Here is a 26,395-nt window from a genome sequence, read left to right on the forward strand (position 1 = left end):
CATAGATTTAAACAAATAATTATAGAATGTTTAAATATTATACTAGGAAAAAAAAAAAAAACTGACAAGAATAGATAGATAGGTCGATAAATATATAGATAGACACAAAGATAAGTAAATAGCTATACAGATAGACAGATAAATGAACAAACATGTACGTAGATATATAGTTAAAAAGACGTATAGATATATAGGTGGGTAGATTTATATATAGAGAGATAGGAGAACATTATTCGAAACATAAGATTTCCTGTTCTGTATCATGAACAGGACAGTAGACAATATTATTTGTTATCTTCTCAAGCTACTCAATCTATTCATTTACCACACGTGTCCTCGTGTTGATTACAAAAAGAGCTGTTGTGTTAGATGTCTTATACTGACGTCATATCTATGTGTGTATATATGTATGTATATAATCTTAGAAAATTAACACGAACAGAAAGTACAAACATCTAACATAAAGCAAAAAACAACAACAAAAACAAAAAAACGTGTAACATTTATTACCACTACATTATTTGTCACTGTTATTCATAATTGCTTCAATTTATGTTCTTTGTCTTGAAAGTGTAAATAATTAACTGAATAAACACGTTTCACTTTTAGTTTTGTTGCTATTTGTATTATGGCACGGTGGTTAAGGCGCTCGACTCGTAATCTGAGGATCTCGGGTTCGAATCCCAGTCACACCAAACATGCTCGCCCTTTCAGCTGTGGGGGCGTTATATGTGACGGCCAATCCCGTTATTTATTGGTAAAAAAGTAGCCTACGAGCTGGTGGTGGGTGGTGATGACTAACTGCCTTCTCTGTGATCTTACACTGCTACATTAGGGACGGCTAGCGCAAATAGCTCTCGAGTAGCTTTGCGCTAAATTCAAAAACAAACTATTCGTATCATGATTTCCCCTAAGCATTTATAACTCGGAAAAGGCAAAGAAAACTGGACTTTCTAAATTATAATGAAGATCTTTACGCCTTCTCTCAAGGAGATATCATCCTTAATCTTTTGTGCATTTTATTCAGTAGTAGTGACATTTGAGAACGTGAGTACAGAAATTATTAAAGGTTCGAACGAAAGTAATCGAATGTCTTCTTTCTTCACACACCAGCACGGGTAAACAGCTATTTTCTTTGTTTTAGCGCGAAAAGCTACACAATAACCAACTTAGGCTTTGTCCACTGTGAAGACCTGAACCCCAGATTCTGGTGTTGTAAGTCCGTAAACTTAGCGCTGATCCCCCAGTTGACAATTGTTGTAGAACTTTGAAGCTGGATAGAGCAGATTTCGAATCCATATGACACCACCAAATATTCCCCGTATTTTAAGCTGTGGGTGCGTTACAAAAGTGGCAGTCAGTCCCTTAGCGTGGACGGTAGGATGTTGCTGACCGATTGCCTTATTTGTGGTCAGTAGTTCAAAATACAAATTAATCTCACGTACACGTAAAGGTTTACGCTGATTCCTAAAAAAATCAAGTTTCGCAATTGCTATAAGTTTAACCGTGATTACTGAGGAACTTTTTAGATCATTTTACGAAAACAAGAGTTTCGCCGACTAATTTAATATTATTTCGTAGAATATTACATTCGTAAAATGTGGTTGTTTTTAACTACTATAAAGAAGGCGTACTGGTTAGATTACAATCGTATATTATAAGAAAACTAGAGGGAATCTTCAATAGCCGCGGCGTATGAAATGCATTTAGGCAGGGTTAGAGTAAATTAATCTACAGGACCTTTGTTTCCCTTTTTATTATTTATGGTTTTGTACGTCTTCAATATCAAGAATGGGGTGCGCACACCCTATTCCATATTATTTGCCAACAGAATTTTCACTAGCATGCCCTCTGACTGAAATTATTTAAGGCAAGATTAAAGTAGATTGATATGCAAGATTTCAGGCGTAGTCAAATATATCAATCGAAAGGATTTGACATCCTGAGTACAACACTGTAATTAAATTTCGAATCGGTCAAGAAATGACGGTGATGTAAGAACCGTTTAATGAGCCTTTATGCCGCGGCTAAAAATGCAATTAGGTCTTTCGCACTCCAGCATCTCACATTTAATTAAACTAAAACATTATTTATACAAAATACTTAGATAGATACACTTAAAATTTGCTTCAAAATTAACAATATTTTTTGTATCATTTAAAAAAACACAACAGAGTTCATTATTTTTTCAACAAAATATATAGTTTGTTACACGATAACACAGTAAACCTTTAACATTCAATAAATTGGGTTTTAGTAACTTAATTTGAACTAATGGGACTTCCCGTTGGGTCATTCAACGTTAAAAACTGGGGTTTGATTCCCCACTGTGGACAGACTGGAGATAGCCCACTGTATATCTTATGTTTTCACTAAGAAAACAAACTAATTGGTGGAGGGGTGTATTAAACTAAAAAGAAACTTATGAAGAAATAAATAGATGTAGTATGTTAAATTTATAAAAATCGAGTCCTCTATTGATTTCGTTTTCTAGTAAAACTGGAATCTAAACATTACCGATACGTACTGAAGAGAATTCGGACATATTCTGTGTATAGCATTTTTGTACGAATACCTAAACAATTAAAATCAGATAAATAAACAATCAACAGTCGCAAAAAAATGATTTTTTTGCCACGTCAGCACTTCCTGAAAATTAATTTGCGTACATTTTAACATGTTGCTATGGTAACAAGATATTGTGCATTTTTTCACGTACACGCAAGAAACGTGATTTTTATATTATATAGATGCATAACATTGTACATTTTGTAGTTTTAAAATTACACCATTCAGTTATTTTTGATGGAGATGGCTTCCCCCCTTCCCGTTGTAAAAAGTTATTTAAACTATATTCAGATTTTTAACTCCCCTAGTGTGCAGGGCATGTGAAGAATGTCACGTAAGCCTAACGCTTTAAATATTACATTTATCTGCTTGTCAGGCTTAGCAGTCTCAATATTCTTTTGATTTACATTAATAGCTTGGGTTACTTCAACTTGAGGCCCGGCATGAGCGGGTGGTTAAAGAACTCGACTCGTATTATGAAGGTCGCGGGTTCGAATCCCCGTCACACCAAACATGATCGCTCTTTTAGCCGTGGGGACGTTATAATGTGATGGCCATTACCACTATTTGTTGGTGAAAGAGGAGTCCAAGATTTGTCGGTGAATGGTGGTGACTAGCTGTCTTCCCTCTAGTCTTACACTGCTAAATTAGGGACGGCTAGTGCAGATAAAACACGTGGCCTGGAATGGCCAGGTGGTTAAGATACTCGGGTTTGAATCTCCGTCACACCAAACATAGGCGCTCTTTCAGCCAGGGGGCGTTATAATGAGAAAATCAATCTCACTGTTGGTTGGTAAAGGAGTAGCTCAAGGGTTGGCGGTGAGTGGTGGTGACTATCTGCCTTCCCTCTAGCCCTACACTGCTAACTTAGGGACGGCTAGCGCAGATAGCCCTCGTGTAACTTTGCGCGAAGTTCAAAACAAAAAAGCGTTGCAATGTGTATATATATATTTCATTTTAATATTTCAGAGGCAGTAGATCTGCTTTGGGATGAAGCATATGGTGTTGAGAATGTTCACTCGTTAGATTTAACTAGAACGTTCATGAGACACTACATCACAGGTGATTTTACTTTCTTTTTCTGAAATTACCTGTCATTGTCATTGTTTTTTACAAAAAGTTCAATTGTTGTTTCTCTGGCTACAGGACGTTCTGAAAAACAAAGATCTGGACTTGGACAACATGTTCGTAGCGTCATTAGTTGCTGACCTTATTAAGGTAATGTGACTTCACAAAACCACTATTTATTTATCCAATTAAAATGCTTATAATGTTAACTAAGGCGTGGCTTATAGTGAAACCTATGACTTCACTACTGATTTATATAATTTCATATAAGAGTTTTTATATTAAAAATTACTAATAATTAAATTCTCAACATGGAAAACATTTTCGTGTAAATGTTTAAAAAGGAATAAACAACTCGACATTAGGGTGAAGTACCCTTAACATGACGAAGAATGAAGAAGGTACATTTAATAATGTAATAATAAGATAAGCGAATTAATGTTAATGATTCGGATAAATAGTGAGACACACATCAGATAATTGTTTTGTTTTAGTACATTTATAAATCTTTCTGTTTACGCGAAAACTTAATTAGTTGGATGATGAAAAGCAGAAAAGGAAATCACACTTGTTTATCTCCCAGGGTATGATTTACCTTCACGAGAGCCCCATCATTTCACACGGCAACTTGAAGTCGTCCAACTGCCTGGTCGACACCCGCTGGGTTTTACAGATCACAGACTTCGGTCTGCACGAGCTCCGCGAGGGACAAGAAATGCCTGCGAGTCAGGCAAGAAAACACGAAAGAGGTTGGTTTCTAGCAATCATTATAGCGAAATAGAGAGATAGCTATAAAAGAAATAATTACTAGAGATATAAATATGTATGTTTATAGAAACGCATCCTTTCGTGTTGACAATGAAACATTTTGTTTTTGTGTCTCCATAGTATGGTTTGTATGTATTCAATCGAATATGTCATTAACTTTAATAAAATTGCCTACTGTGTGACACTTTTCATCACACATAACCTGACAATTATCTCAATAAATACAATCTGTCTTTTATTACACAAAAGAATATTAATTGAAAGTATCTAATACAAGTGATCTGATTTTAATCGAAACAAAAAAACTGCTACCGATAGAGTTTCTGTCCACACAATGTATTGCGTATTTATTTAGGTCTTATATAATTTTCGATAAGCGACTACCGTAAACCAACATTTGAAACTTAAGGATATTAATTTGTGATATCAAATGTAAATAGTGATTTGTTGGTATCAAATGTAATTATTAATTTGGTGGCATTAAATGTAAATAGTGATTTGGTGGTATTAAATGTAAATATTAATTTGGGGGTATCAAAGGTAAATAGTGATTTGGTGGTATCAAAGGTAAATATTAATTTGGTGGTATCAAATGTAAATAGTGATTTGGTGGTATCCAATGTAAAGAGTGATTTGGTGGTATCAAAGGTAAATATTAATTTGGTGGTATCAAATGTAAATAGTGATTTGGTGGTATCCAATGTAAATAGTGATTTGGTGGTATCAAATGTAAATATTAATTTGGTGGTATCAAATGTAAATAGTGATTTGGTGGTATCCAATGTAAATAGTGATTTGGTGGTATCATATGTAAATATTAATTTGGTGATATCAAATGTAAATAGTGATTTGGTGGTATCAAATGTAAATAATGATTTAGTGGTATCGAATGTAAATATTATTTTGGTGGTATCAAATGTAAATAATGATTTGGTGGTATCAAATGTAAATAGTGATTTGGTGGTATCAAATGTAAATATTCTTGTTCTCATATGTATATATATATTTTTCCTGAATAGGAATGAAACACGAGAAAATGTTCCTAGAATAGAGGAAGAATATACTTTAAATATGTTTGATTTTATACAGTTGTTTGAAATAAGGAATTGTGATTTCGGTTAATGAATAAAAAATAGGAATATTGAATCAAACATAAGTTTGTTCTCTCAAATACGACATCTGAAAACATATAGAAAATCTACTAAAAAGTTGTTATTGCAACAGCTAGTAATTTTATACCTACAATTTACGAATGTAAATTTACTAAAATGAACTGGTTCGAATCCCCGTCACACCAAACATCCTCGCCCTTTCAGCCGTGGGGGCGTTATAATTTAACGGTCAATCCCACTATTCGTTGGTACAAGAGTAGCCTAAGAGTTGGCGGTGGGTAGTAATGACTATCTGCCTTCCATCTAGTCTTAAATTGCTAAATTATGGACGGCTAGCGCAGCCTCGTGTAGCTTTGAGCGAAATTCTAAAATAAACAAACAAACCATAATTTAGTTTAGTTAGGACTAAAGTTTACCATTCTTAATATTATCAATAAATAAACACACAATATTACTGTACAACATAACGCTAGATATTAAAAAAAAACTTTTATAATATTTCAATAGTTTAAAACACACTCTTATGTTACGTAAATATAAGATGTCGCATTAATCACGACTTTCAAATGCTTGGGTTACACTTAACACTTACATTTAATCTGCAAACCGAGGAAGTAACATAGCAGGATCAAAATCATATATATATTTTCATTTGAACAGAGAGATACACGCTGTGCTTATCTAATATGTGGGATTAAGAAAATAATGGGTTCGAAATATAAAAAAAACAAATAAACACGAATTCCCATGTATTGTACAAAGTACATTATACACAAATTTATTTGCAATTTAGCCTGCCATGATCTGGTGACAAGGGTGTTAGACTTGTAGTTTGCGTGTTTAAATCCCGTCACCATATCTGCTCGTCCTTTCAGCTGTAGGGAAGTTATATTATAAAAATCAACCCTACTCGTTGTTGCTGAAGCGTAGCCCATGTATTAGTGTAGATCAGACACTAGTGTAGATTAGTGTAAATTAGAGACAGCTAGTGCAGGTAGCTCTCGAGTAGCTTTACGTGAAATTATTTAATAAAACCTTCCAAGGATATTTTATTACACTCTATAGTTTCCAGCTTCCCACTTCTGTTTCGTTCAATCCTTTTATATCCTTTAATATGGATTTACATCATTGTTTATCTAAGTTTTGTAACCCTAATTTTACACTGGTAGTGATCCAAACTTGGTAACGCTGGTTTTACATCGTTGGTAACCTAAACTATATAATCCTAGCTTTACATTATTAGTGGCCTAAAGTTTGTAACACAAGATTGAGATGTGTACTTACATGTATACACTGCTGGCCAAAATCTTAAGGCCAATGAACATAAAAAAAAATATGTATTTTGCGTTGTTAGATTCAACCACTTATTTGACTAGAGCTTCGAAAGATGAATATTAAAAAAGGAAAAATAAAAAAATATTTTTAGCATTTAATATGGAAAATGTGAACACTACGAAATTAGCCTAAATACTATCTGGTCGAAATTTTAAGACCATACTGAAACGAAGCGTTAATCGATAAACACCTAACGAAATTTAGTCATTTGCGTTCAAGCATTAGCGTTGTCAACATCTCACACTGACATCTCCTGTGTTACATTGGGCAAAAACATGGCAAAGGCTACAAAGTTGACAGAGTTCAAACATGGCAGAATTGTCGAGCTGCAAAATCAAAGTCTGTCTCAACGTGCCATCACTGGAAAGATTGGGCATAGTAAAACTGCTGTTGCAAATTTCTTAAAAGACCCTGAGGGATACGGAACGAGAATTTCAAGTAGTCGGCCCAAGAAAATTTCGCCGGCGTTGAGCAGGAGGATTCGACAGGTTGTCCGGCAAGACACCAGCCGATCGTCGACCCAGATTAAGGCCATTACGAACGCAGAATGCAGCTCAAAAACAATAAGACGGCATCTACGAGAGAAAGGCTTTAAAAAACGTAAACGTCTTCAAAGGTTATGCCTCCTTCCACACCACGAAACAGCTCGGTTAAACTTTGCTGAGAGGCACCAAATATGGGACGTAGAAAAGTGGAAGAAGGTTTTATTCTCTGATGAGAAACAATTTAACCTGGATGGTCCAAGTGTCTTCCAATGTTACTGGCACGATAAGGATATCCCACCGAAGACATTTTCTACACGAAGGAAGTTCTATCTTTTGATGTGGGGTGTTTTCTCCTTCCATGAAACAATGGAGATTTAGGTTTACAGGAGCGTCAAACAGCAGCTGGCTACATTGGCATGTTGGAGAGAGCATCCTTATTGATTGAAGGCTCTTGCTTGTGTGAAAATAACAGGATCTTTCAGCAGGACAACGCTGCAATTCACAAAGCCCGCAGGACAAAGGACTTTTTCATGGCGAATAACATGATTCTTTGGACCATCCAACGTGTTCGCCCGAACTGAACATCATTGAAAATTTTGGGGGGTGGATGGCAAGGGAAGTCTATAGAAATGAACGTCAATTCCAAACAGTGCATGATCTTTGTCAAGCCATCTACACCACTTGGAATAACATTCCAGCCAGGCTTCTGCAAACGCTTATATCGACCATGCCAAAGCGAATTTTTGAAGTTATTCGCAATGAAGGCCGTGCAACTCACTACAGAGACCTCTTGTTGGGCATTTCCTACCCTGTTTAGAACTTTTTTCTGGTATAGTCTTGAACTTTTGACCAGCTAGTATATTTAGGCTAATTTTATAGTATTCACATTTTTCAGATTAAATGTTAAAAATACTTTTATTTTTATTTTCCCTTTTCTTATTTTCATATTTCGAAGCTCTACTCAAATATGTGGTTGAGTCTAAAAACGCATAATGCATATTTTGCCTTTATGTTCATTGGCCTTAAGATTTTGGCCAGCAGTGTATATTACTTTTTTAGACCTTGTTTTGTGCCTAAAAGATGACAATAATTTAGATAGTTTTTTTAAGTGAATCTAACAGAAAGACATCTCTCAGGTAGTACAGAGATTCACCAGCTATAAATGATATATTACGAAAAGGTTCACTATTTTAAAATATCCTTTTGGTACGACAGCCAGTCATAATGAATTCGATGTGTTTTGGAACATAGTTTTGATTTGATGGGCAATGAATAATGAACATTAAAACATTAAGTAAGTTAGCCGCTTGCTCTCCAGAAGGAACTGGGTTTCATATAAATCATTTAAACACAAATTTTGTGAATGGAAACATGGAATGACAAGCCTGACGTGAAAGAAAATTTCATATTGAAGACAATGTAATACATATATTATTGTATATCGTTCAAACTTTAACATGTTAAAAAGGTATTAGCATGACGTTGCTCTTCTATATATATATATTTGTTTTAAATAAATCGACAAATTAAAGTTTTATTTGAGCTTCAGTTCTGTTTACATTAATATTATCAATAAGGTTTTATTAAGATACCTTGTTTAAGGCCCGACATGGCCAGGGAATTAAGGCGCTCAGCTCGCAATATGAGGGTCGTTGTAATGTTACACTCAATCCCATTATTCGTTGGTAAAAGAGCAGCCCAAGAGTTGACGATGGGTTGTGATGAGTTACCTTCCCTCTAGTCTTACGCTGCGAAATTATAAACGGCTTAGTGCAAACAGACCTCATGTAGCTTTGAGAGGAATTAGAAATACAACAACAAACAAATCTTTGCTCGAATTCGAACAAAAAACCAACGTTTATTCCAGATTTAAGTATTAATAGAGCTTTTTCACACAACGTATTTCAGATAATACGTAAAATGAAATGCATTTTACAACGTTATTAACGTATCGTTGCTGAATCTTAATATATGTTTTACAAAAATCTTTAAACTTGACCATTCGTAATTTTGATATTTTCTTTGATACCAAATACCATTTGCTGTATGAACTTTATGCCTTATTTCATAGCTTCTATGACATACATATATATGTGTGTGTATAAATATATATATACAGTGCTAAGCGGTTATTTAAAGGTAAAGTATATAATAACCGCTTTCACTTTTAAAGATCGACAAACGTGTTGTATGTTATTGTATCTAACGTATAAAGTCAATCAAACTTTCCACCTTCTTTACCCAGGTCTTCTCTGGAGAGCTCCAGAACTGCTGAGAATGCTTAATCCTCCCGCTAGAGGGACCCAGAAAGGAGATATTTATTCTTTTGCTATTATTTTGTACGAAATTGTTGGTAAAATGGGTCCTTGGGGACCAGTAGCACCCCCTGAAAAGGGTAAGTATATGAAGTACACGTGTGCGTGTGTGTTTGTGTTTTATCATAACAAAGCCACATACGGCTATCTGTTAAGCCCACCAAGGGGAATCGAACTCCTGCTTTTAGCGTTGTAAATCCGTAGACTTACCGCTTTACTAGCGGGGGGCATGAAGTACATATAAGTGTTTGATAAACGAAATAGAATTAGAAACTTTAGAATAATTTCTCCTGTATCTTGACGTCATCGGAGTTATGAATATATCAGCAATATTTCGTAAACAAACGTCACTATACATGTCTATTTATTCCTAAGTTTCTACATATCTTGATAAGTCTGCACCAAATTTGACACACTGGTGCAGAACGACAAGAAAGACGTCATTAGTGCGTTGACCCCACATCTAATTTCATATAGATAAACATTTTTGAAAACAGTGTCACTTATTTCACTGTTGGTACCTTTATGTATTTTTATTACTCTGGAACGGCAAATAAAGACGGTGATAGAGTAAAATAATTACATTACATAACACAAATTTTGTTCCTAGGTAGTATGTGTTATATTTAATTGTTTATGTTGTAAAAGTACAGAAAATGTCCATTATTCCCTTCAAACTTTGCTTTTATAACCTGGATAACGAAATTTAGAAGTTACCCTATTTTCTATGTAAAAAACGGGCAAATTTGCACATTTTCATTTACATAAGGTCTGAATAAAACATATGAATCAAGATTGACATGTATTTATACTAAAGTTATACAAAAATGTTTAGAAGTGAGTAGTTTTTCGAGATTTGCGACTGTAATGTAAATCACTTTCACGTATCAGCCTCCAAATATAGTCTCCCATCATGTTTTCGTTATACGTTCTCAGGTCACAAAAGCAAAGTTTGAAGAGAAGACTAGGTCTTTTCCTTTTACTCTAGGTATAAGCAATTGGAAAATAACATTTTGTGTCCAGGAACAAGAAAAAGTAAAAATTTTGTAACATAGTGTTATAAATAGCATCTGATTACGAAAGCCCAATTTCAAGATCAGAACTGAAATGTGACCAATAGAATTTCTGAAGGTAATTCTACATAACAAACTGATAAGAAGTTGGTAATGTCACAGTTAATTTTACAAAATTAAAATCCACTGAGTCATCAGTTGGACACTGTAGCTTTTAATCACGCTTTCAGATTAACAATACAAAATAATATTAATTATTGTAATAAAAGAAATGAAATAAAAAACTGGCTTATAACAATGAATAGGATGTGCTGCTATTTGTTTTCTTAACATAGTAAATAATATAACATAATAAATAAATAAAAGGGTGCAGTAGAAATACATAACAAGAAAGTAAATTATTTTAAACATCGTAGCAAATAATACTCAATAGAAATTAAATGACAATATTAAATAATTTGCTTAAAACGCCATAATTAAAAAAGAAACATTTATTGGCTTCTCAGATACACAAACTTCACCAATACACGACTGAATATGTAATTATAAAAATCTATATATATTTTTGGACAATGCAAATCGAAGAAAAAAAGCAGTCGGAAATATATATATAAAAGAACAATTCATGTTTGTTCGTTTTGTTGTTAAGCTCAAAGCTGTTCAACGGGCTGTCAGAGCAATAGCCAATACAAATGGAGCCCCGTATTTTTAGCGTTATAAGCCTTCAGAGTGACCGATGAGTCACCTAGCGGCAACGTAGTAACTTAAATTTAGTTAATTATACACATAATAAGGTTTTTCATTATCAACCAATCACTGCATGACAAATTAAAGCTTTAATGTCTTTTTTATATTTCTTTCTATTGATCTATAATGTTGTGGTTGGTTTTGATACTTATGTTCCTTTCAGTATGTATAAAATTGTTTTCATCATCTAACATTGTTTATGAAAGATTATGGTTTATAAGAAAATTCGGTAAACTAAGTCTAAGAAAGGATGTTACAGGTATGTTGTTGTTGTTTTAATTTTCACTAAATAGAGTTAATTCTGTGAAATATGATAATGTTTTTAATTTCTTTGTCTATATAAATATACGAGGTCTGTTAAAAAAATACGCGGACTGAGTCATTAAACAAAATGTACTTTATTTAGAAGTTACAGGTCTGGGACCCCTTCAAAGTACTCTCCTCCCCAACGCACACACTTATCCCAACGGTGTTTCCACTTGCTGAAACAGTCCTGGTACGCTTCTTTTGTAATGTCCTCCAGCTCCTTCGTCGCATTTGCCTTAATCTCGGGAATCGTCTCAAATCTTCTTCCTTTCAAGGGTCTTTTGAGTTTGGGGAACAAGAAAATATCTCAAGGAGCAAGGTCAGGTGAGTAGGGGGGTGGGGAAGAACAGTGATCGAGTGTTTGGCCAAAAACTCACGAGTTCTGAGGCACAAATTTCGCAGCAACGCGGTGCATCTTCAATTTTTCGGTCAAAATCTCGAAACAAGATCCAACTGATATCCCACACTCTTCAGCAAGCTCCCTGACAGTCAGACGTCGATTTGCCCGCACCAGGGTGTTGATTTTGTCGACGTGTGGGTCGTCAGTTGACGTGAAAGGACGTCCAGGACGCTCATCATCTTCAATGGACTGTCGACCATCCTTAAAACGTTCATGCCACTTGAAACATGCCGTACGCTTCATAGCAACATCACCGTAAGCCGTGTTAAGCATAACAAAAGTTTCAGTCGCAGATTTTCCAATTTTAACACAAAATTTCACAGCAAGTCGTTGCTCCTTCAGGTCATTCATTCTGAAATCCGCCAAACGAAAAAATCGCATTTCACTTAAAACCGCGTAGCTAATACACAAATGAAGATATCTGAAATCGGGAAATGGCGTCGTAATCAGCTGATCTGTGCAAACCTAGCGACACCAAGCGGATTCCCCTGGAACCAACTGGAGCCGCGCAATTCAAGCAGTCCGCGTATTTTTTGAACAGCCCTCGTATATAAGCACTGCATGTCCGTATAACTACTTCGCCCCTTCTGATGGTATGGAAGTTTATTGGGTCTTTGGAGAGATACATACCGGAGTTGTTACAATTACATACAAGGGAGGCAACTTTTCATGTCTTAAAATAGCCTTTTGTTAGTCATGTATTTACATAAGTTTCGTCCAGAGGACAGGTATCCCATATAGTTAATCATGTATTTACATAAGTTTCGTCCAGAGGACAGGTATCCCATATAGTTAATCATGTATTTACATAAGTTTCGTCCAGAGGACAGATATCCCAGATAGTTAATCATGTATTTACATAAGTTTCGTCCAGAGGACAGGTATCCTAGATAGTTAATCATGTATTTACATAAGTTTTATCCAGAGGACAGGTATCCCAGATTGTTAATCATGTATTTACATAAGTTTCGTCCAGAGGACAGGTATCCCAGATAGTTAATGAATAAACTGATGATATTCCTTCTTTTAATCGCTAGGTATCATCGAAAGAGTAATGAATACCCACCTTTATGACCAAAGACTGTTCAGACCACCGTTAACCGATCTGAGGCATTGTTCTGACTACATTATCCGATGTATGGAAGAATGTTGGGATGAAAACCCAGACAACAGACCAGATTTTCGTTCGATCAATCACAAACTGAGAGATATGCAGGCTGGTCTGTGAGTTACCTCTTTCCACTTTTTACGCCCACAAGTGTATAATGCACTTACTTCTATCAGTTAAAGTCAGATAATACAGTTTACTCCTTCCTACTGGCTATAACCAGATACATTACGTCATTCCTCCCTACTGGCTATAACCAGATACATTAAGTCATTCCTTCCTACTGGTTACGAGCAAATACATTACGTCATTCCTTCCTACTGGCTATAATCAGATACATTACGTCATTCCTTCTACGAGCAGATACATTACGTCATTCCTTCCTACTGGCTATAATCAGATACATTACGTCATTCCTTCCTACAGGTTACGAGCAGATACATTACGTCATTCCATCCTACTAGCTATAATCAGATACATTACGTCATTCCTTCCTACAGGTTACGAGCAAATACATTACGTCATTCCTTCCTACTGGCTATAATCAGATACATTACGTCATTCCTTCCTACAGGTTACGAGCAAATACATTACGTCATTCCTTCCTACTGGCTATAACCAGATACATTAAGTCATTCCTTCCTACAGGTTACGAGCAAATACATTACGTCATTCCTTCCTACTGGCTATAATCAGATACATTACGTCATTCCTTCCTACAGGTTACGAGCAAATACATTACGTCATTCCTTCCTACTGGCTATAATCAGATACATTAAGTCATTCCTTCCTACTGGTTACGAGCAAATACATTACGTCATTCCTTCCTACTGGCTATAATCAGATACATTACGTCATTCCTTCCTACAGGTTACGAGCAAATACATTACGTCATTCCATCCTACTAGCTATAACCAGATACATTACGTCATTCCTTCCTACTGCCTATAACCAGATAATTACGTCATTCCTTCCTACTGGCTATAACCAGATACATTACGTCATTCCTTCCTACTGCCTATAACCAGATACATTACGTCATTCCATTCTACTGGCTATAACCAGATACATTACGTCATTCCCTCCTACTGGCTATAACCAGATACATTAAGTCATTCCTTCCTACAGGTTACGAGCAAATACATTACGTCATTCCTTCCTACTGGCTATAACCAGATACATTACGCCACTCCTTCCCACTGGCTATAACCATATAGGTTAAGTTTCTCTTTACTGTTAGTTGCAATCAGATATATTAAGGTTCTTCCAATTAGTTGTACACATTGTCTGTGTTTGTTTCTTGTGTTTACCTTTTATTCCAACTATGCATGCTTTATTTCACTTTTCTTGTCGTTAATTATCTTACTAATAATTATAGCTGCTAACGATATTCACTTACCTAAACAATCTAGTGAAACAAGAATATAAAAATGTTAAACTACACTTTAGGTTGTGATTAGTGTATCTGGGTGTACAGACTAAGTTAAACCTAATACTGATAGAGCGATAAAACTGAATATATGTGTGTGTACAGTCAACGATAAACCTTGATACTCATATGGGTAGAGTGATGGAACTGAAGAAATAGAGAGAAAGATGACAAAGAATCTAGAACAACGATACATTTTTCAGTGTTATATATAAGTACACTGTCGGTGATCCTAAGTGTAGTAGCTCAGTTATACAAATACCCTGTTGGTCATCTTCGGTTTTATTTTTTGTCCTCGCACGCATCAGCATTCGAGTGGACAAACTGATATAAGTTGCATTGACCATTAATGAAAAAGCCCAGTAAATGAACATGAAACTTTAGGAAATGTACAACGGTAAGGAAGGGACAAAAGATGACAAATGTCAACATATTTATGTCATGTACGTCATGAAATGTCTTATCAAACAAACATTACTCGTTTGTTGTTCACTGTATATTTATATATGTTTGGTGGTGGAGTTGATGTGTACAATAGTGTAAGATTACTACGTATACCAAGTATTCTTATTAATTTTAGAGAGTTTAACATTAAGGACAATAAACACTTGGAACTAGTTTTTTAGGACGAGGAAATAAACCTAATATTTTTTCCCTTTAAATCATGAATACTAAAACTATCAGGCCCGGCATGGCCAGGTGAGTTAAAGCATTCGACTCGTAATCTGAGGTTTGCGGGTTCGAATCCCCGTCACAACAAACATGCTCGCCCTCTCAGCCATGGGGGCGTTATATTGTGACGGTCAATCCCACTATTCGTTGGTAAAAAGAGTAGTCTAAGAGTTGGCGGTGGGTGATGATGACTATCTGTCTTTCCTCAAGTCTTACGCTGCTAAATTAGGGACGACTAGCGCAGATAGCCTTAGTGTAGCTTTGCGCGAAATAAAAAAACCAAAAAACTAAAACTACGTAATATTAAGGACACGGATAAAAGTGAAATTAAACTGCGTTTGTTATACAGTATGTCTTAGTTACAATGCGAATCAAGAAGCCAAGCTCAAGGAAAATTACGGACAATAAGGTGCATGTACAAGAGATAAAAACAAGTTAAGAAACAGTGAAAGGAAAGAAAATCATAACTAAACATCGATAAGGGAAGATAATATTCGTTTGGTTTGAATTTCGCGCAAAGCTACACGAGAGCAATTTGCTCTAGTCGTCCCTAATTTTGCAGTGTAAGACTACGGGGAAGGTAGCTAGTCATCACCACCCACCGCCAACTCTTGGGCTATTCTTTTGTCAATAAATAACGGAATTGACCATCACATTATAACGCCCCATCGGTTGAAAGGGCAAGCATATTTGGTGTGACTGAGATTCGATTGGTGTAAGACAAGAGAGAAAGTAGCTAGTCATCACCACCCACCGCCAACTCTTGGGCTATTCTTTTGTCAATAAATAACGGAATTGACCATCACATTATAACGCCCCATCGGTTGAAAGGGCAAGCATATTTGGTGTGACTGAGATTCGATTGGTGTAAGACAAGAGAGAAAGTAGCTAATCATCATCAACCACCGCCAACTCTTGGGCTACTTTTTTTACCAGGGAATAGTGGGATTGACAGTCACATTATAACATCCCCACGGCTGAACGGGCGAGCATGTTTGGTGTGACGGGGAGTTGAACCCACGTCCCTCCGATTATGAATCGAGTGCCTTAACCATCTGGCCACTCCGGGCCAGGAACATGATGTATTTTATATACTTGGAGTAGCCAGTCGCTACACAAACAAATGTCTCAACTAATGCACAAAATACAATGAGAAATCTGTTGTGATAGGGAATTTAAGGGAATAACAGAGGGAAAAAACATTAGATTTGAAAATTATTGTAAATATATTTTACTCGTGATGAGCATGTCTCAGTGGTAAGCAAGTCGGGCTGTAAGGTCCAAGGTTCGATCCGCGATATGCCACTAAATACGCTCTGCTCTATTAAAAATATAAAAATACTGCATAGCAAAGAAATAATTGAAATAATAAATAAAAGTTATTTAAAAAAATAATATAAAGCTGGTTGAGTTGTTTGTTTTTAATTCGCGCAAACCTACACGAGAGCTACCTGCGCTATCCGTCCCTAATTTAGCAGTAAGGACAGAGGGAAAGAAGCTATTCATCACCGCCAGCCGCCAGCTCTTGTGCTCGTCTTTTACCAATTAATACTGGGATGGTCGTAAATTGTAACGCCCTCACGGGTGAAAGGAGCGTGCATGTTTGGTCAAACGGGGATTCGAACCTGCGACCATCAGATTACGAGTTGAGCGACCTAATCCAGCCGTGCCGGTCCTAAGCTGGTTAACCATGCGGCATAACGAACGTTGTGGGTTTAAATTAGCAAATATAATTGAGTTATGTATCTCATCATGGGAAACTGCTCTATTATTGTGTTTATTAGTATTGTTATATTCCAGGAAGAATAATATTTTAGATAACATGATGGCCATGATGGAAAAGTATGCCTACAATTTAGAAGGCTTGGTACAGGAGAGGACTTATCAGTTGATGGAGGAAAAAAAGAAAACGGAAAACTTGCTTGTCCGAATGCTGCCAAGGTACGTTTATTCGTCTGTTTAGCAGAAAGCTACACGAAAGGTTATGTACTCTCTGATCCCGTAGGAAATTCGAACTTTATATTTTAGCTTTGTAAGACAGTAGACTTTATGCTGATCCACTGGATAATGGAGATGTAAGTGTTAATAGGAGATTGAGTCTCAATGTGTTAAGACGTAAGTGTTAATAGCAAGTTGAGCTTGAATGTATGAAGAGATATAAGTGGTTATTTATTACTATTATCTGAACAGTTAAAGACGAATATAATATTAACATGGACTAAAAAGATAACCAAATAACTACCAGAGGTCTTCAATAGGAAATTTACTTATATAATGCATTACTTCGTGGTAAGTGTGAATGTAAATCGTTCGTATAAAGTTCTAAAAGACATTTCAGTCGGGATTGGCCCATTGCTTAGCATCTGAGTTTTCGTATCTAAAAACTAATTTCGTGTTATGACGGCACTTTTATCTATGAGTGCGTTATTAGAGTGACACTCGCTTATAATATTTGGTCCAAAATCAGGTAAAATATTTGTGGCGGTGTATGTTGCTAACTGAACACATTCTCTCTGGTAAGCAGCTGAAGAGTAAAGAGGGTACTGGCTGACCCCTAAGAATTTCTAACCTTGAACATTTGACCCACGAGCAAAAAAGTTGACATTCAAATTAAACACAGAATATACTGAAAGAGAATTCAAGGTTTAACTCCATAGTTTGAAGCTGGTTTTCTTAAAATCAGAAGTACAACTTAATACAAATATATTCACGGAAAGCAATTGAATAATGCAAAAAACAAAACGGAACAGAAACAACCATTTAACGATTTCATCATAGGATTGCGAGTATTTTATATTCAACATAAAACACATAAATATTCAACATAATTAGTTCTGTATTTAGAAATTCTATTCCGTAGTGGAGTTGAAAGTTTCTATTTTGTTAAACAATTTAGTACATTCTATTTACCCACGTATCTTCACTTACTTTAAACGAAAAATTACACAATTGGCTGAATATTATCGATCTGCCCGTCAGTTGGGTATAATCCAGAATTTTAGCGTTATAAGATCTCAGATTTACCGTTTCCTGAGCCACTAGGGAAGGAGCAGATTATTGTTGTAATAGGTTTGGTGTCTGTTACAAGAATTAATAGTTATTTTATTATATTACAGACCAGTAGCGGAACAGCTGAAACGTGGAGAACAGGTGGAAGCCGAGAGTTTTGATTGTGTCACCATATATTTTAGCGACATTGTAGGTTTCACAGCTCTTTCAGCCATTAGCACACCTTTACAGGTGAGCACTCAGCAGCTCGAATAAAGCTCTAAGAAAAATATGGCATCACAGTGGAGGTTCAGCTATTTTTGTAATGGTTTGAAACATCAAGCTGTTAGGTTATTGTTGAATATCACGGTATATATTATATGTAAAGGCCTGTTTGTTTTGATATAACACTTTTCTGTGACTATACGTCTGTGTGTTAGGTAATATTGTTGTCGTGTTGGATGGTATCAAGAAATGTAACATTGTAATTTTCATATCAAAACATTGAAGGCCACATCTGGACACAGTACTAAGAAATGAAGACTGTATATTGGGTTACATTAATTAGCTAAAACATTAGTAAAGGAAACTATAATTACTACAATGGCTCAATACTTCAGGTTTCATTGTGCTTGAAAATTGTATTTTAGATGTATATCAGTTTATATTAATTAAATACACCGTTAATGTACAAAGTTCTATACTTTTTAAATAGTTAGTGCAGAAACATTAGGATAAATAAACACGTTTTTTTTTTCTATATCGTATTTATTTTTATTTCGTATTTTCTTATTAGAATATGAAATTTTTATGTTTTGTAGAGCAGAGATGGTGAATTTTGACGTTTTAGTAGTAAATCAGATTTAAACGAAACGTCTTTTGTTCTATAGGTAACAGTAACTAAACCCTTTTTTATTTCAGCCAACGTTTCACCTTCGCAGCTTTATTGGGACTGGTAATATATGAACTGGAAACTACAATTGTTCTTACGAAGCCGTTAAGGCGAAACGTTGGCTGAAATAAAAAGTTTTATTTTTCATTATCGTTAAAAAATGAAGAACATTTCTTTCTGACGTCATTATGAGAATTGAAAGTTACAACACAGAACTAATCAATACCGTAGGTATTGGATGGTGGTAACTTCGTTTTAAGAGATAACCCTACTTTTGAATAACTGGTCATTACGCAGGCGTTCCATATTTAGATAATATCTCTATCACAAGGTTGTTGACTTGCTGAACGACCTGTACACATGTTTCGATTCCATCATCGGTAACTATGACGTTTATAAAGTGGAGACAATTGGAGATGCGTACATGGTGGTAAGTGGGCTACCTTTGAGGAATGGTGACAAGCACGCTGGTGAAATTGCTTCCATGGCTCTACACCTTTTAGGGACGATCCAGAACTTTGAAATAAGGCACAGGAAAGGAGAGCAATTGAAACTAAGAATTGGTGTCCATTCTGGTAAGTTGTACATACTACTGCGTCTGTTTGTCATCTACTGTTATATAGGAAAGACGTAAGCATGTTTAAGGATAGTTCATAACTCAGAGGACCAGTTAAAATTAAGAATTGAGACTTATTTCCATAATACATATGTTTTTTTTCATTCTTAAAGAAACATAAGTATATTTTGGAATAATCTAGACACCGAAATAAGACTCGATGTACAGGAAGACCGTAAGAAAAAAAATATTGGTTTTTGAATCGTGGAGTAGTGAATGAGTAAAATGGTTTGAATAATGAGCTATTTTACGTATTAAACGAATTACTCCTGTACCAGAACACAAACATTATTCTATTTTACGTATTAAACGAATTACTCCTGTACCAGAACACAAACATTATTCTATTTTACGTATTAAACGAATTACTCCTGTACCAGAACACAGACATTATTCTATTTTACGTATTAAACGAATTACTCCTGTACCAGAACACAAACATTATTCTATTTTACGTATTAAACGAATTACTCCTGTACCAGAACACAAACATTATTCTATTTTACGTATTAAACGAATTACTCCTGTACCAGAACACAAACATTATTCTATTTTACGTATTAAACGAATTACTCCTGTACCAGAACACAAACATTATTCTATTTTACGTATTAAACGAATTACTCCTGTACCAGAACACAAACATTATTCTATTTTACGTATTAAACGAATTGCTTCTGTACCAGAACACAAACATTATTCTATTTTACGTATTAAACGAATTACTCCTGTACCAGAACACAAACATTATTCTATTTTACGTATTAAACGAATTACTCCTGTACCAGAACACAAACATTATTCTATTTTACGTATTAAACGAATTACTCCTGTACCAGAACACAAACATTATTCTATTTTACGTATTAAACGAATTACTCCTGTACCAGAACACAAACATTATTCTATTTTACGTATTAAACGAATTACTCCTGTACCAGAACACAAACATTATTCCATTTTACGTATTAAACGAATTACTCCTGTACCAGAACACAAACATTATTCTATTTTACGTATTAAACGAATTACTCCTGTACCAGAACACAAACATTATTCTATTTTACGTATTAAACGAATTACTCCTGTACCAGAACACAAACATTATTCCATTTTACGTATTAAACGAATTACTCCTGTACCAGAACACAAACATTATTCTATTTTACGTATTAAACGAATTGCTCCTGTACCAGAACACAAACATTATTCCATTTTACGTATTAAACGAATTACTCCTGTACCAGAACACAAACATTATTCTATTTTACGTATTAAACGAATTATTCCTGTACCAGAACACAAACATTATTCTATTTTACGTATTAAACGAATTACTCCTGTACCAGAACACAAACATTATTCTATTTTACGTATTAAACGAATTACTCCTGTACCAGAACACAAACATTATTCTATTTTACGTATTAAACGAATTACTCCTGTACCAGAACACAAACATTATTCTATTTTACGTATTAAACGAATTACTCCTGTACCAGAACACAAACATTATTCCATTTTACGTATTAAACGAATTGCTCCTGTACCAGAACACAAACATTATATATGACGATCGTATCTAACACTTTATTATTATAGATATTTTTTCTCTCACTCTTATATTAACAAAGCTTGTTTTAAACTAAAGATTATAGTGATGGCATTTATCTGGCGGATAAATGATTTATCTGCTTTGTAGGTATGATATGTGAGATTCTACGTATAGGAAAACGTCATTTAAGTCATTTTTGTACAGTAATACGAAAAGGTAAAAACCAAAGTTGACCAGTACATTTATAATGGTAATTCCAATATCTGGATTGTTTGGATTTGCTTTCATGTATTTATTATAGTTCTAACCAGTAGGTTATATAAATATGGCTGTATGAAGTCTTTGTCGTGTGTTCTATTATGTTACATTAATTAATGTGTTTGTAAGAAGTCCTTGTTATGTATTCTAGTAGGTTAAGTAAGTATGATTATATGAAGTCCTTGTTATGTATTCTGGTAGATTATGTAATTATGATGTCCTTGTCGTGTACTATAGTAGGTTACGTTAGTATGATTATATGAAGTTCTTTTTATGTACTCTGGTAGGTTATGTAGGTATGATTATATGAAGTCCTTGTTATGCACTCTAATAGGTTACGTCACTACGATTATATATAGTCTTTGTTATGTACTCTAATAAGCTATTTGAGTATGATTGTATGAAGTCATTGTTATGTACTCTAATAAGTTATTTGAGTATAACTGTATATAGTCCTTGTTATGTACTCTAATAGGTTACGTCAGTATGATTGTATGTAGTCCTTGTTATGTACTCTAATAGGTTACGTCAGTATGATTGTATGTAGTCCTTGTTATGTACTCTAATAGTTGTTATTGTATACGTTCCTATTTTTAGTACTTTAATCGTGCACGTTACTTCATAGAGGAAGAAAGTCCAACGCTCGTGCTTGCTGGTATCTTGTCCATGTCAGCCTATTTTCTGGTGACCGTGAGCACTTTGGAATATCCCAAGTTAGATATATAGATATGATTATAAATACGGTTTTTGTTGAGTGACTTGGATCTCTACGAAAGTCCATTTACTTTCAGGACCATGTCACACACATTTGTTTTTGTTCTAAGACGAGGTATATTTTATTTTTGTAATAAATAACCCAGCTGAGGAATTAAAAAAATATATTTGCGACTAGGATTTACTATTTAAATATTTGTTATATATATATATATATATATATGTACACACACGTATAATCACTTCTTGTGTTGTGATATAATTCATGTGTATACATGTGTTTTTTCTGCCTATTCATTAGTTTTGTTTTAAAACCATAACAAAAACTTAAGCCTTACGAACTAGACTCAAACAGCCTCTTACAAATTTAAAGTACCGTGAAAAACATTTGCGTGACGTGGCTTTAACAACATATTTTGCGTCACTCGTGTGTGAGTCACACGGAACGTTACGGTATAACCATATCACATATATTAGCGACGGGGTAGTGAAAGTGTTAATACATATACTATCAACAAAGTAGTGCTGTAATTTACTTAGACGAACGTACATACGTGTTACCTAAACAATGGTAACTAGACTGCTAACTAATATGTATTCTTGTAGGCTTATTAAATATAAGTGTATGATATGGTATAATTTAAGAATTAGGCTAAAACGAAACAGTAAAGTTAACGTTAAAGATATTATTATCGCCTGTGTATTTACATATATTCACTCGTTAATGTGTACCCCAGGTCCATGTGTGGCAGGCGTGGTCGGACTAACAATGCCAAGATACTGTTTATTTGGGGACACAGTCAACACAGCTTCCCGGATGGAGTCCACTGGGGAAGGTACCAATTTTAACTTCTCTCAGATTGCAGCTCCATCTACATACGTTATACATCTAGCTTCGAAAACCAGCAAAACACCTCTGACAAACAAACAAGCAACAGTTTGATATTTACTACAAACAATTAATATATAATTCGAACTAAATACGCGACTTTTTAATCATTCTGTTGTTACCTTGAAGCGTATTTAAAAGTGTTATATCAAACAAAGTTCTCAGTTTTGTTTTTGTTTCAAAATCTAGACTTTTACGTGAATAATTCTTAATTTCCAAGATAAGAAAAAAAAGCGAAAAATTTGCCTCTTTTACATCTTTAAATATTTGGTTAAGAGAAACAAATTAATGTTTTACACTCATCTCTTTTAAGAATTAAAATAATTGTACCAATAATATATCTGACCCGTTTTTAAAGTTTCAATCAGAAAAAAAAGTTATGTATTTATACAAATGTTATCGTTTATTTTAAAGTGCTTTATCAAAAGCTGATAACCACTTGTTTCATAAATTATTGCCTGTATCAAATACAGCAGGTGTTTCTTATTTTGTCCAATGTTAGAGATACTCTGATATTTTAAGTGAATGTTATAAATATCTTCGTGCCTATGTTTCTGATTATTTCACACGTCTGTTCACTGTTGTTAACGAAATTGTCAAAAATGGAAACATATTTCTTGCTGTATTTTTAGCGTTAAAGATTCATGTAAGTAAAGCAACGAAGACCATCCTTGACAAAATTGATGGTTATGTTTATGAAGAAAGAGGGCTGATAAACGTAAAGGTAAGATAAATCAGAATATATCTAATGAACCTATAATTACATTTTTTTTGGATCCTTGAATAATGTAAGTAGTGTTTGGTTTTTATGAATTGGAAGACACTGGACAACTAGAAGTCAGTGAACCTTCGCCTATGTTTATTATTATTTGTGTTGGGGAGAAATAGAAAACAGAAATGCTACGTGAACTATGCGGAAAACTAAAGTTAAGCCTAAAAATAACCAACATTGTGCTATCAAGACTTTTTTCTGTGTTATAAAATTTGTACGTAACTTGCTTATTTTTTCACTTCAGTTGAATTATTGGAAAAAAGCTCTTACTGAATAAACTAAGCCTTTAACTAAATAGCTTTCACTGAATAAACTAAGCCTTTAACTACTTCCATTCGTTTTGTAAAAAAAAAAATATTTAAACGTACAAAGACTTAAAACTATATTGATCCTAATGGCGAAGCACGTGTATGTCGTCTCTTTATCTATCGTCTGCTGTGTGTTCTACGTCTGTATTCTTATTACTGGTAACCCTATATCACGTTACTATTGTAAAAAGTATTAAATTACAGATAAAAATAATGAATTATTTTTAGTTGGGACACACTCGTTTATACCAGCAACTGTTTAAAACTCCACAAACAGCTTAAGCTAAAATTCTAAGAGGGAACAAAATAATAAAAGGGGATTACCAGTCAATACCGGAACAGCTAACGATTTCATTTCTTGTATTTTTGATATCAGTGGTGTTCATACTTGGTATTTTTTAACGTCAACGACGTCTTATACGACACACGTGATAAAAGGTCCTGACAGGAGGACTCAATGTTCAGTCCTAGCGGTCTCTAATTTAAGTATTTGACCAAAGGAAAGAAAACCAGTCTAACTGCCTACACAGCTACACTTAAGCGAGCATCGGTACTGACCGTCAGTCTTATAATGCAGCTCAAAGCACAGATTTTTTTATCAAAGTGTTGCTGATTCGAACGTTGGGCTTCACATATGGTATACCGACATGTTAGCCACTACATCACTTCCGAGTCAGCAATTATAAACAAATAAGAACTAGATACATTGTTAATATCTGTCGAAAGAGCTATTTGTCTTGTTATTACATGATCAATAAGAGATCCCTATGCATGGGCCGGTAAACAATATTCTAGCACGTATGAGTTACCTTTCTCGCTATCTCTTGGACTTTTCCAAACATAAACTCACCCATTAACGGTTGGAACTGAATACTTACATTACAGAAACTGTGAAATTTGATTATGAGAACACGTTTACTGACACTAGTTGGGTGTAAATTATATTAAATAATTCTATTTATTATTTCATATAATTTACACCCAACTAGTTTTGGTAAACGTCATATTTTGTAATTGTTACTCTTAACACATCAGCACAATGTGTCTTAGGCCCGGCATGATCAGGTGGTTGAGGGACTCGACTCGTAATCCGAGGGTCGGGGGTTCAAATCCCCGTCACATCTAATATGCTCGCCCTTTCAGCCATGGGGTGTTATAATGTGTCGGTCAATCCCACTATTCGTTGGTAAAAGAGTAGCCCAAGAGTTGGCAGTGGGTAGTGAGGACTAGCTGCCTTCCCTCTAGTCTTACGCTGCTAAATTAGGGACGGCTAGCGCAGATAGCCTTCGAGTAGCTTTGTGCGAAATTCAAAACCAATCAAACCAATGTGTCTTAAAGTTAAAAATAATTAAGAATTATTGGATGTATGATAATTTTACTACACGTTGAAATTAATGTCGAATAAACTTATTAACTGTACTGTCACATGTGAACGTCTTAGCTCATTTTTGTTATAAACTTATTAAACTGCATTTAAACTGACTCTTATAGAAAACTACATCAACAAATAACTGTCTTAACAGGTTGGCTTTTGAACCAGTGAATCTTTGTTTCTTTATTGTTAAGCACAAAGCTGCACAAAGTTAAGCTCTTGACGAATTTAAAAACTCGGGTTGTAACGCGTTATAAAAGTCTTGATTTACTGCTGAGCTACTGTAAGATTCTGAAAGTTAGAGACGATAGTGACTAGTTTATATTATGAATGAGAGGTAGGAGGTGCCCGTTCCTTGTCTTCTTACTACAAGAAAAAAATAAAACAGTAAAAACCATACAACCCGAGCGCTTTCGAAAGGTGGATCTTTCGTTCTCAGGGGAGAAATATGGCTGCAGGAGAAATGCCTGAATTTCAAAAAATAATTATAATGGGATCCTATGAATAATTCTAACGCTTTAATGAACTTGCTAGAGTATACACCTTTCAAAGTTGTTTAGGTGTTAAGTATTGTATTGCATTTTGATGAACCTAACAGAGTCTAAACCATTCAATTGTTTTTAGGTTCTAGATGATGTACTGATATATATATTGTATATATATATATATCTAACAGAGGAGTCTAACAGAATACCAACCTTGCAA

General features: G+C 34.8%; 1 protein-coding gene and 1 long non-coding RNA gene across 2 annotated transcripts in view; one reads left to right on the forward strand and one right to left on the reverse strand.

The window, feature by feature from the left end:
- LOC143255030 (uncharacterized) overlaps positions 1–23,397 on the reverse strand; it is a 37,877-nt gene extending 14,480 nt beyond the window's left edge. The window contains exon 1 of the long non-coding RNA XR_013030415.1: positions 23,058–23,397. This is a non-coding gene — a long non-coding RNA (uncharacterized LOC143255030). The remainder of the gene's footprint in view (positions 1–23,057) is intronic.
- LOC143255029 (guanylate cyclase 32E-like) overlaps positions 1–26,395 on the forward strand; it is a 91,758-nt gene that overhangs the window by 61,012 nt on the left and 4,351 nt on the right. The window contains 9 exon segments of the mRNA XM_076510042.1: positions 3,715–3,786; positions 4,220–4,385; positions 9,582–9,731; positions 13,155–13,341; positions 17,127–17,267; positions 18,443–18,566; positions 19,538–19,781; positions 23,087–23,185; positions 23,871–23,962. Of these exon segments, the coding sequence (XP_076366157.1) occupies positions 3,715–3,786; positions 4,220–4,385; positions 9,582–9,731; positions 13,155–13,341; positions 17,127–17,267; positions 18,443–18,566; positions 19,538–19,781; positions 23,087–23,185; positions 23,871–23,962 (1,275 nt within the window).

The sequence above is a fragment of the Tachypleus tridentatus genome, chromosome 7 (assembly GCF_004210375.1).
Source record: "Tachypleus tridentatus isolate NWPU-2018 chromosome 7, ASM421037v1, whole genome shotgun sequence".
Taxonomy (NCBI): Eukaryota; Metazoa; Arthropoda; class Merostomata; order Xiphosura; family Limulidae; genus Tachypleus; species Tachypleus tridentatus.